The sequence below is a fragment of the Pieris napi genome, chromosome 12 (genome assembly GCF_905475465.1).
Source record: "Pieris napi chromosome 12, ilPieNapi1.2, whole genome shotgun sequence".
Lineage (NCBI taxonomy): Eukaryota > Metazoa > Arthropoda > Insecta > Lepidoptera > Pieridae > Pieris > Pieris napi.
This window is the reverse complement of record NC_062245.1, coordinates 5,351,343-5,364,060: the sequence shown is the minus strand read 5'-3', so window position 1 is coordinate 5,364,060 and position 12,718 is coordinate 5,351,343. Positions and strand designations below refer to the sequence as shown.

General features: G+C 32.0%; 1 protein-coding gene across 1 annotated transcript; it reads right to left on the bottom strand.

Moving 5' to 3' along the window:
* Positions 1-452: 452 nt before the first annotated feature.
* On the bottom strand, positions 453-1,814 carry LOC125054645. Its single transcript, XM_047656654.1, has one exon. It carries the CDS (start codon positions 1,812-1,814, stop codon positions 453-455), a length of 1,362 nt encoding a protein of 453 aa, XP_047512610.1.
* Positions 1,815-12,718: the final 10,904 nt, after the last annotated feature.

The following is a 12,718-nucleotide window of genomic DNA, read 5'->3' as shown; positions in this document are numbered from 1 at the left end:
AAATTATTAGACTCGGAAGGACGGTTAAGTCAATTATTATGTCGAAGTTCTTTTCTTATCTTTAAATATATAAATCTTCTGATTTTGATGATTTGTTTGTGTGTTTAAGTGGATTCGAGTATAAATTTACAACTACAGGTAAATTAGCTTGGAGAAATTTTTGCGTTTGTAGTAGTGTATGGTCAGCAAATAAAAAAAAAAACAACATTTTATTTTTAGTTTTTATTTTTTTAAAGGTAATATACGTTTGTGGCTGGAGCACACCAAATGCGTACACGTCTACGCATACGCACTACGTACTAATACGGACGTGAAAATGTGTATCCACTGCATTGTAATCTATGGAACTGTATGAGGCAGATAAGCCAGTTCCAAATATTACAAGCAGTGAATGCCGGTTTTCACTTCAGTGAAGACGTGTATGAATTAGGTGTTCTCCGGCCATAAATGTTTTATTCTAATAATTCATCAACCCCAGGCATATCACAATCATCCCCATCCTCGCTTTCATCAGATGAATTATTTAAATTAATTATGATTCGTTCTGATATTGTGTCTAAAGCTGCGTCTCTACCCTGATATTTGTTTTCCTCCTCAATAGCATGCAGACAAACTTTTCTCCATTCCTCTACAGTTATGGCGTTCATTTTTTCTTCAGCTAATGACATTATAACCTTCATATTCATTGCGACATTCTTTTTTGCGACATATGTTTTCACTATCCCCCATATATTTTCTATAGGATTAAACTCCGGATGGTATGGTGGTAAACGCAGCACAGTATGACCGTGCTGTCGTAATATTTCGTCTATCTTGTACTCTACAAATCTCGCCTTGTTTTGCAGAATCAGTTCATATAATTGAGGCTTAAGCAACGTGGATGAATGCTCAATGTTTCGCAATGTCAGCCAGTCAATCATTTGCTGTTTTCTAGAATTACTATTCGGTGCAGGATTTTGTATTGAGTTATGATATGGTGCGTTGTCAACAACAACAACACTATTTGGTTGTAAGTTGGGTATTAATTGAGTTTGAATCCACCTTGAATAGTTGTCATAGTTCATATTGTCGTGGTAATCTCCACTTTTTTGGTTGGCTTTAAACATAAGCAATGCATTTGGTATAAAGCCATCCATACCACCGGCATGAACAATGATTAAGCGGTTGCCTTTCGATATATGTTGCTTCAAACCTGAAGTGCTTCCATCTGACCAAGATTTCGAGAGGGTATGTGATGTATGTATATATGTTTCGTCGGTGTAAACAATTGGTCGGCGTTGTTCACGATATTCAGCAATTTTCATCAAATAATTAATTCGCAAGTATCTAATTTCGTGTTTTTCCATAAGAAGTTTCCGGTTATCTTCTGTTTGCTTCCAATTAAAACCTAATGACATGACGTGTTTTCGTAACGTGCTGACACAACCTTTATAATCGATATCTTCTTTTAATTTTGCGTGCAAAGTTTTCAAAGTGGGAATTTCTTTATTTGTGATGTGGAAGTCATGAATTGTTCTTCTGATAACTTGCTGATCAAAGTTATCGATTACTATTGTAGGTTTACGATTCGGTTTCTTTTTAGGAGATTTAAATGTTACTTCCTGATCTGAAGGTCGACATTTGCTTTCTGATACTACCTTTCTGACGGATGCTATTGAAATTCCCGTTGATTTAGCAACTAATTGAGTGGGAGTCATAATACTGCTCGGGTTGTTATTACACTCATTTTCGAAATATTTGTACAAACAGTACAAAACTTCTTTAGTTTGAGAAGTCAAAGGCTTGCCTCGACCATGTTTTAACACTGGAGCCATTTTTAATTAACAATATAAAGTTGCAACACTTACACACAAATTAAACACTTCAACAAATATTATAACAATAATAACAAACAATAACAACAATCAACAAATACAAAATTTAACAATTAACGTAATAATTATAATTTTTGAATGAAATGTGTGCTTTATGTTCTAACAGTACCAAGCGACTGACGCCGGACTGCACGTGGCACCTGCGGACAGCGTAAACTGGTTTATTCTGGTTTTGTGCGTGTTTCCACTTTCCACTATCAAGTGACGATTTTTTGCTTTAGATTGAAATATCTCGGAAACGGTGCGTCCTAGGCCAAAAATAAATTTTGACCCCCCCGTAGACCCCCCGGAGTTTTAAAAACCTAGATGAAAGGAAAAAAAAATATATATCGGTCTCTCCTCTTTGAAGTTTCACTTCTATCGTGTGTGAATCGCGCACACACCTTTTTTTTATAAAGTCAAAACCTTTTTTTTTAAATAAAAACTTGTTTTTATTGATAACAAAAATCAGAGTGTTGCTAGGGATAAGTATAATATTAAATAGTAATGTTAGGATATCGAAACATTTTTGTATAGGCCAGAACGATATAGTGGAAACGCGCTCTAAGATCTGAGTAATATACACACCACTACATATGCAAAAATTTCTCGAGACTAATTTCACTGTAGATGATATTTTTTTATTGATTTAATTTCTTGTATATTTAAGACTAATTAAAAATACAATATTAAACAGTAGGTGCCCTTTTGCATATTGGTGACGCAAACGAATGTAAATAGTACCTACACAAGATTTTTACCTGTATTTGTATTTATATGGTGAAATACCCAGATCTTCCTTTGTTTCGATTCCTAGCGAAATAATTGTTTCGGGCTGGTTAGCTACGAGAGCATATATAAAAATTATCAAACACATACATACAGAATACATCCCCCGGTTCGGAATTGTAAGATAATTGTTTAAAGAAATCAAAGACGAAGACATATTGATAAAAATTTATTGTCAATCCATTTTTTAACTTTTTCAATATAATTATAAAAAAATACCTAGATGACTAAAATCAATAGTAATTATAAAATACTTAAAGTTCATACCATTACTTGATTTAATATAATATAATGCGTTTTGGCTTTATAAGGCTTTTAAATGTATCTTATTATATCTACTTAAAAATAGTTGATGCTCCTATCCAGTTATCGAGAGCCAATCATATGCTACAAGATTTTGATTTATGAAACGTGTCGAATGATTTGAAATTGACAAATCTCGTCAAATGAACCTCCGTCACACTCCGTCCGTCCATCATGAATCGTCATCAGCCGTCCATTTATCAAAGGCCATCTAGAAAATATGCCAAAAGTGGCCTATGTATGCCTTGTATCTTCCTTGTTTTTTTTTATAGCTACTAGTTTGTTTGTCATTCTCCTAATTTATAAATTTTGTGCTATCATGTTTTGTATTGTTTTACTTTGTATTGTATTTTTGAAGTTATACTGCTATAGGCGCGTTATGAAAAATTGATGAGAGTGAAATTTTACGTTGCGCGCGCACCGTGACACAAAATTAACAGAATGAAGTTGCCCACGGAAGATGCTACGGACATAATTTAAAAACAACATTCGAATAATAATATAATTTATGTAACACTTAATGTAAAAAAATAATAATAAATATTTATTTATTTAATTTTTCAAATGTAAACTGAACTTTATTGACTATAATGACTCCTTTTCCAGTCTTTGATTAATTATTTGCATGCAATCAAAAACTATTTTTAATAATGCCAAAGAAGTATAACTTCTTACGCGCGTACACAAGTACACGCACCCTTTTTTTTGTCAGTGAAACTTTTTGTGGATATGTCCAATGTGTTTATTTTATTTTTACTGTATAGAGATGTATCTGTTTAGTTTCCTTAATAAATAAATACATAAATTTGCGTAGAATAAGGCAAAGAACACCCTCTAAGGCCTAAGGCTAAAGTTACTCAATTCCGTTTAACCATGAGAGTAGACAAAATATATTTGAAGTGAGACAAAAGCGTAAACGTGTGGGATCGCGCTAAAAATAACAGTACCTTAGATGAAAGGATTCAACTTCTTGTTATTATGTACCTATATGACATACTCTAAAATAAATTAGATTGTCCTTATTTGCTGCGCTGTATAACCTTTAACACTTATCTGATAAGACAATCAGAAATACCCCACTGCTTTCAGTTCCTGATACAATTTATAACTACACTAAACATTCATTATTTTATCGGTTATCTGCACTACACAACGACGAGTTTTTAACACTTCTTCTTCTTGTAGTGCCTCTCCACTACTTGAGGTTGGCAGTCAGCTCGTCATACTTCTTCTTATTCTTCGCCAAGCGCATCAGCTGTTCTACGCTGGCCACTCCCGTCCATTCTCTGATATTGCGGATAGACACTAGACATATTAAATTCCCCTCGCCACTTTTACAAAAAATATATCCTTAGAACAAAAATAAAAGACGTCGTAACATATACAAAAAAGTATAATGGAAATGGGCCAGTCAAATTGGCCGCTTTTGTGATGGCAGATGGGTCAAAAAGATCCTTACTTGGAATGGCCCAGTGGGAAGAAAAAAGAGACGATGCCCACCAAAAACTTGGGAAGATGGAATAAAAGGGACAGCGGGGAAAAATGGCAAAAGGGACACGTGAAGTGTAAGTAGCTGACACACCCACACGCCGAATACACTATTGACCTGTGGACATAATGTAACATAAGAACTAGGAAAATAAACATTCTATTCTATTCTATTCTATTCTATTCTATTCTATTCTATTCTATTCTATTCTATTCTATTCTATTCTATTCTATTCTATTCTATTCTATTCTATTCTATTCTATTCTATTCTATTCTATTCTATTCTATTCTATTCTATTCTATTCTATTCTATTCTATTCTATTCTATTCTATTCTATTCTATTCTATTCTATTCTATTCTATTCTATTCTATTCTATTCTATTCTATTCTATTCTATTCCATTCCATTCCATTCCATTCCATTCCATTCCATTCCATTCCATTCCATTCCATTCCATTCCATTCCATTCCATTCCATTCCATTCCATTCCATTCCATTCCATTCCATTCCATTCCATTCCATTCCATTCCATTCCATTCCATTCCATTCCATTCCATTCCATTCCATTCCATTCCATTCCATTCCATTCCATTCCATTCCATTCCATTCCATTCCATTCTATTCTATTCTAAGTTGTAAGATTTCGAAATAAATAAATAAAACGTTGGGTATAAAATATCTCACATAAGGGCAAGTTTTACTTTGAAATTGCATTCAATAAAAGATATATAACGGAAGGTGAAAATTTGTTAAAAAAAAAAATTGAATTGTAATTGTATCTTAATACTGTGAGTACAATCTATTGTGTTTTGTTATGGAAGGTGGGCACCCCAGGGTCGAAAAATGTAAAAATTGTAATTCGTTAACAACGAATATAAGCTATTTATAACTAAATTCACCTATACTCATATATTTTTTCTAAATCAGATTCTTCCAATCAATACAATTCTCCATTGTGTACAATTGACAAAAGCCATTCTTGATTTTTGGCTCGTTACATTCATCAGTTTTGTATTACACAGTGTAATGAAGCAAAGAGAAGTTAATATTGAATTTTTCCCGTTTCGAAGAATGTATTAGGGTATTCTCGCGGATATCTATCTAGATTACTTTGTCTGCATTCAAATTATTTTTGCGGTAAAACTATTTTTTTGTCAATTTTATTTAATCAATAGTTTTTCTTTATCACTGTGAGACGGGCTTTACTGACGAAAGTGTCTTACTAGATTTAAACAATTTTTCACAATTTTACAGTCAATCTATGACAATGCTATGTAGCTCGTGAAATATGGATACAGTTTTAAGAAATTTTAATTGAATATAAATGATTGTACTGTTGAAATAATTAAACGAACATTGCTAATGTTTACGGACTAAATAAATAGGTGTATTTGAATTAATAATATGTATTATTGTAACTGTTATAGGACAGAGACTTTTTTTTAAATTATTTAATAACAGTTCTTTACATAAATAGTACATATAAAAACAAGTAATACAAATTATTAGGTAAGCAATAGGGGGCAATAAAAGGTATAAAGTGATCTCTTCCACGCAAGCCTAGAAAAAGCAATCTAAGGAAAATAAATCTAAAGAAAGAAGTGCAAGACTAAATTAACAAAATAAAATTACAAGTTACGATGTAGAATTATTCAATTACCTAACAAAAAACTAAAATAATAAAAAAATAAAAAGCTTATCTAAAAACTAAAAACTTTTGTGACTGTTTCACAAAGTTTTCTTATTATAATTTTGCCGGGAATCGAACCTATATCGGTGACATAAATGATGAATTAGGAATATTTTTGTTTTAATAAGAGATAAAACTTCATTTAGTAATTAAGATTATAAATTTACCTCAACGCACACATTTACACAATTGTATTACTTTACACTCACAAACGTTTTCACAAGCACAAAAGTTTTAACGTCTACCTTTTAATACTAATGAGTCTCTAAACTGAAAATAATCTATGTTAATTCAAAAATGTCGGCGTCTTATTTATAGGCAATTTACAAAATTGACAGTAACAAATAACTTTACAAGGAGAGTTGGAGAATGTTTCTGAAGTTTGTTAAGAAATTGTTCTCAAATTGAAATAGAATAAGACAATTTATTTTGGTACTTATTGATATCGTGAAAGCAAGTAACATGTGGAAACGATTATTTCTATATATGCCTCAATTATAAACGTACCCTTATAAGGCTGCAGAATTTCATCTTCATTGCGCCAAATCGAAAATAAAACATTATTTGCGATCCATATCTGATACTCACAGCCTATTTGCGGAGCGTTTATAAGAACAACCTAAACATTTGGATTTTAAATAAAGTATTGTACTTATAAACTGGATGAATGTTGCTCAAAACAAAGAGAAATGGAAAAATATGGGGAAGGCTTTTACCCTAAAAGGGGCCATACAAAAACTAGACATAAAAAATTAATAATAAATCTAACTTAAATTTTGTTTAAAACTTACTAACTAACTAATACTAATATTAAGGAATATAAACTAACCAATTGTCGTATGGATTAAATAAAGCTTTAATAATAATAATAATAAAAATAATTGTACTTATACAATAAAAATCATGGGCAATTAAGAAGTTGAAACTTCGCTTATGACCTCTTAACACCATTAATAACTACCGTTTACGAAGTAGTACTACATTCACATAAATACATATTTTAATGGACTATTTATTATACACTATTAATGTATATGAATTAAATAAAAACTCCAAATTTAAAAAAACAAACAAATAATAATATCGTCCAAGGCGGATTAATCTCAAATCACTGACAATCAAATTAATTACCTTTTCACAAACTTTCCCATGAATATTAAGCCAACTTTCCTCACTTAATATTTCAATTAGATGATAATTAAAGATCCGGGTCCCTATGAATTATTCAAGGGTACATCAAACCAACTATTAAATACCAATTCTCTCACCTAGGTAAGGGCTGAATATATTCATTATGCCTTGACGAAGGTGTAATTGATTTTCGCTTAGAAAACTCAGTTTTGGTAATGGTGAATAAAGGTTTTTTTGTATGAACTTCAAAACACCACACCATACCAAAATCTATAACATTATAGATTCTTACATATGAAATTGGCGTTTTATATGGGAGGAACAAAATGTATTTTTTTTAAATAGATTATATTTATATGTACCATTGCTATCTTTGCAGGTAGTTCAATGATCCCTTTACTAAAAAATTCATTCGGATGTGAATCAATAAAATCTTTGAAGGTGGTTTCGACTGCCCCATCAGAGTTGAATTTTTTAAGTTATCCAAATTTGAAAAGAATGGTAATGTGCAGTGTGTGGTCTAGCGTTGTCGTGAAGCAGCAGTGGCCTAAAGCGATTGACCAGCCTTGGTTGTTTAGTAGCTAGCTTTTCCATCACGGTTTGCAGTTGCTGACAATAGACATCTGCCGTAACCGTCTGGCCAGATTTCAGAAAGTTATAGTGATATATAACAACCCCGGCACTAGTCCACCAAACGCTCACAAGTAACTTTTTCGGAATCAATCAGCTTGGGGCACGATTTGGGCGGGTTCAGCCAATTTAGTTTCAAAACTCACGTTTCAATTTATGTAAATAAATTTATTTAAATTAACATCCCATAAACTCCAAATAAATTACGTGAATTATAATATGACTAGCGGCCCGTCCCGGCTTTGCACGTGTGGACATTTATTTTTTAAACATCTTTTGTAGATATTGATATGTTCTTTAATATTGTGAAACATTTTTTTGTTCTATCATCAATAGTTTTCGCAGCGCATGCGATGAAAGATAATATGTTATAGGCATTATTGTAGTTTTAGTGGGAATCCTTATTTTTTTTTCTTGTAATTAAAAACCTATATTAATCAGTGATAATATAGCATTCAAATGGTGAAAGCATTTTTAAAATCGGTCCAGTAGTTTTTGAGTCATTTCGATACAAACATACTTACATACAAATATTTCCGCTTTATAATATAAGTCAGAGATTTATAAAGGCATTGTGTCCGTATTCAAACCTAGTTTTTATCATTAATTGACCACAACCATTTCTGAGGGTTAATCGCCTTAAGTTAACTGAGGCTTATATTACGAATTAAATCTTTAGTAAATTAAACCTTAAACAAACTAAAATATTTTAGTCTTGAGCGAGCTATATAAAGGCTAAGTTCCTTAGTAATATAGGATCCCGGACTATGCAAAGTATCACGTTATGTTGAATATTTCCATAGTTTGCTTTTCATGCACTTTGTGACTCGCCATAAATATTCATGAAGCGCTGACGTTGATAAATACTTAAAAATTCCATCAAATCCTATAGAGTTTGTTATACAACAATATTTTATAACTGGTTTAACGTTTTACCGTTTTTTTCGGTATAAAATAGCTGGTGTTTTGTGTTGTTTGTTTTCATAAATAAAATAATTTATGTTGTATTGCAAAAAATACTATACGTATCTCAGTTAAGCAGTAACAAGCGTAGACGCGAATTTATTACATAATTAACATAACTCGACATTTTGAGTGTTTTTAGTAATCGTGGTTAGGAGAAAACTGTCACATTAATTTGAGAAATAACAATTTCTATATAAAGACTAGCTGGCCCGGCAAGCGTTGTTAGTATATAAAGGTAAGTATAAAGCTAGTATTAGTATATAAAGGTAGATAGATATAAATGCTTTTAATTCATACGCCTCATCCAAACAATATTTGGACAGTGGAATGAAAGTTAACAGACATGTGCGAAATATTTAGGTATCTTCGATTCGACACACTATATTGTTGGTAACACAAAAAGAAGTGTGAGGGGATGCTAAACGTAATGAAAATTAACCATTATGTTATTGTGACGTGTTTTAACTGAATACAATAGGATTTTAAAATTTAATACACGCGTACAGAAAACACAATGTTTCTTGCAACAAATTTAGATTTTTATATTATATTGTTTTAATTTTTATTCGTAATATTACATATTTGTAATATAGAATGCTAATGAGTCCTCTTATACCAATTTCTCGAAAATAAAACCCCAGCTTATCTCGCACGTCGCATAAAGATGAAAATCCTTTTGAAATTCGTTACAGCCATTACCATTATTAATATAAAGCCAACGACACCCCTCCACGATTTTCCGAGTAAAAATAAAAGCGTGAAAATACCGAGCGCGCCGTACCGATAAATTAGATTATCTATTGAAAATTTAGCTACTGAACATCTAAAGAGTTATATTTTTTATATTCGCACTTAGCAGATTACGGTAATTAAAATAAATTTAGGATGCAATATTTATTAGTGATATTTAGTTTGGTATATTTGGTTTGGCTAAACTGTTTGCACCGCCACCGTTCACGGCGAACTCTACGGTGAAAAACTGTTCTATTCATTCTTACGAATATAGATGTGTTGATGAACATTACTTTTATAAATTCATAATCTTCAAATTACTGTAAAAGTAGACTTAGTCATCAGTTTTACTTCACTAAATTGTGTTTTCAATGTATTCCTGTCCCAAAATACCAAAATTACTTCAGGTGTGTGCAGTATTTGTCATTATTTTTATTGGATACCATCATCAGAATTGATCACCTATCTAGTATACTTTTCCAATAAGATATTTTTTTAAATAATAAATCTCAATAATAATCGGTGGGCTATACGCTCCGGTACCGAGTCATATCCAAGCAAGGTCCCGACAGGAATCCTCATGGCAGAACAGACCTGGTAACGAAGCATCATTGCTGAGGGTAAGGAAGATGGAAAGACGTGGAGTGAAGTTAAAAGGGCTGCCCAAAGATGATCAGGATGATCAGACTGTTCTACGCTGGATGCTTTCTGCCCCCCTTGGACATAGAACCTTAAATCAAAGATATATTATTATTTTAACATTAAAAAAGCAATTTAGTCCGAAGCAGATTTATTTATACTTAGCACTTGTGGATTCTTAAAAACCCTGTTAAAACTAGAATTTGTTAACCTTTTCCTGGGAACATCTGGGTGAAATAACACTTTGATCAGGCTATTCTTATATTCTATCTCTAGTCAATTTCTCGGTTGGTCGATTCGATTCCAAACAAACATGTATCGTTCCCTTTGTCTCGTCTACAAATGACAAAATAATAAACTTTATATTTCTTTACATTCTTAATTTTCATGAAAGGTGTTTCAAATTCTTTAAGTCTAATTTCTTTCAAATAAATAAATAATGATTACGCTCGCGTTATAATTTAAAAATGTAAGGAGTTTAATAAGGTAACAAAAATAGACGCAAATAAAACATGAGGCTATATGTTTTTATAATATATGTAATATGTATGCTCATATGTTTTGTGTAGTTGTATATTTTGTGTGAAAATATGTTGTAAGCATTACGATGGTAATGTATCTTACAGATAAAAACCCACCAAGCAAATAATAGACTAAAATATATAATTTGCTTTAGGCCTGTAAGAAGGAAAAAAGGAAAAGAAAAGTCAAAACTTTATTAAACATAATACAAAGTATACTTAGGTAAAAGAAAGTGCACTAGTCCCCACACTAGAATTACCATTAGACACTAGAAGTGTCTTGGCAGCTAGGCCTTTTGACATAACGGAAACGGAACTTGACCAAAATTTATAAATAAAACTTACATTTAATAACTCTATTTTTGCACCACTTACAACATTTTTTATCTCAGAATAGGACGGGTTGAGAAGGTGTTGTTTAAGATTTTTAGTAATGTATAAAGTTTTGAATCGTTTAGTGAAAATTTTGTTTTTAAGAAAGTTAAGGAATTTCTCTTCTCCTTCTCTGCCCTGCGATTCTGTAACTCACTTCACGAACTCACACAGCGGTTTTCGCATCGGCGGTCGCTCTCAAATCAGTCGTGAAGCAGTCATTTTATGATTTGGCATTCTGATAAACAATAAACTACAAGCTCCCACCTTTTCAAAATGCCAAATCATAAAATGACTGCTTCACGACTGATTTGAGAGCGACCGCCGATGCGAAAACCGCTGTGTGAGTTCGTGAAGTGAGTTACAGAATCGCAGGGCTGGGCTTTAAAGAAAGTACGCTCGTATGTAGCTTTTCGTTGTGTATGATGTGGTGTGGTCGGGGTTTGTCTCCTTCACTTCACTTTATTTATAATGGCGACTTCTGTATAAATCACAATTCCGCCAATGTCGCGTTCTAAGTCTTCACACGGTGAGGATAGATTTGATAGATTGAAATTAATCTAAGCAGAGTTACCCAAAACAAAAATGACGTCACAATAAAGACAAAACACACAGACATCTAATAATATATACAAGAGGTTAACATTATACTACGTTTGTCTCCTAAAAAGTCTACATATTGCTATTAAGTCGTTCAAAGTCAAAATCGCCTCTAGTCTAATGACACGTGACACAAGTGACAATGTAAAACAAAAGACGATACCTTTGGTGGATGGTCTGTGATTGGTCAAGCAATTCATATTTTTTTTCAGTTTACATTTATTTATGTTTCCATGATCCGGCATTCCGTTTCACCAATCACAATCAAATGAAACACTACGTTACATCATTCATGTTAGTCAAAGAAGCCCGCTACAACGAGTTTTTTTATTTATATAAAATGGGGAATTCCTTTATCCCAATATTGATTTATCGATTATTATTAATTACTACCGATTCTGAACAGCCAAGCCATATTACTTAGTGGCAAATGGTGTAAATAGGTGCCTGATCAAACAATACTCGTTTCCGATTAGTAAACATAGGGCTGATCAACTGCCCTAAATACCCGTCAGGTCCCGTATATCTAGGAAGAATGGGTTCAAAATTATATTCTATAATCTTATAAAATTAAATGGCTAAGATGCATTTTTGAAGTGAAACTTTTTTAGGCGCATGAGAGTAAATTTTTACGAAATCGTCACAAAGATGTGCAGCGTTTTCGTCGAAGAAAAGGGAGAGAGCGATTGAGAGAGAGTGAGAAGGGTGAATTATAGAAATTCTATTTTTAAAATTAAAATTTCGTAAAGAGAATTTATGAAATATTAGTATTTTATATTTTATGCAAAATAATTTATTGAAATCTCAAATGACGAATTGTAAATTAAAAAGCCACGTATTTTTATTATTAAAAAAAAAAATATAATTTGTATTAATTTTCGGCACTTTTAATAATTTAATGAGAATTAAATTCTTTAAATTCCTAACATATCTTCCTTTTTCCCTCTCTCTAAGTGTCGGAAATCTAAAGGTTTAGATTTGTATAAATATGAACAAGAGTAA

What these genes read in the sequence shown, in the direction of transcription:
- LOC125054645 (XM_047656654.1), bottom strand. Translation starts at nt 1,814, where the DNA reads ATGGCTCCAGTGTTAAAACATGGTCGAGGCAAGCCTTTGACTTCTCAA.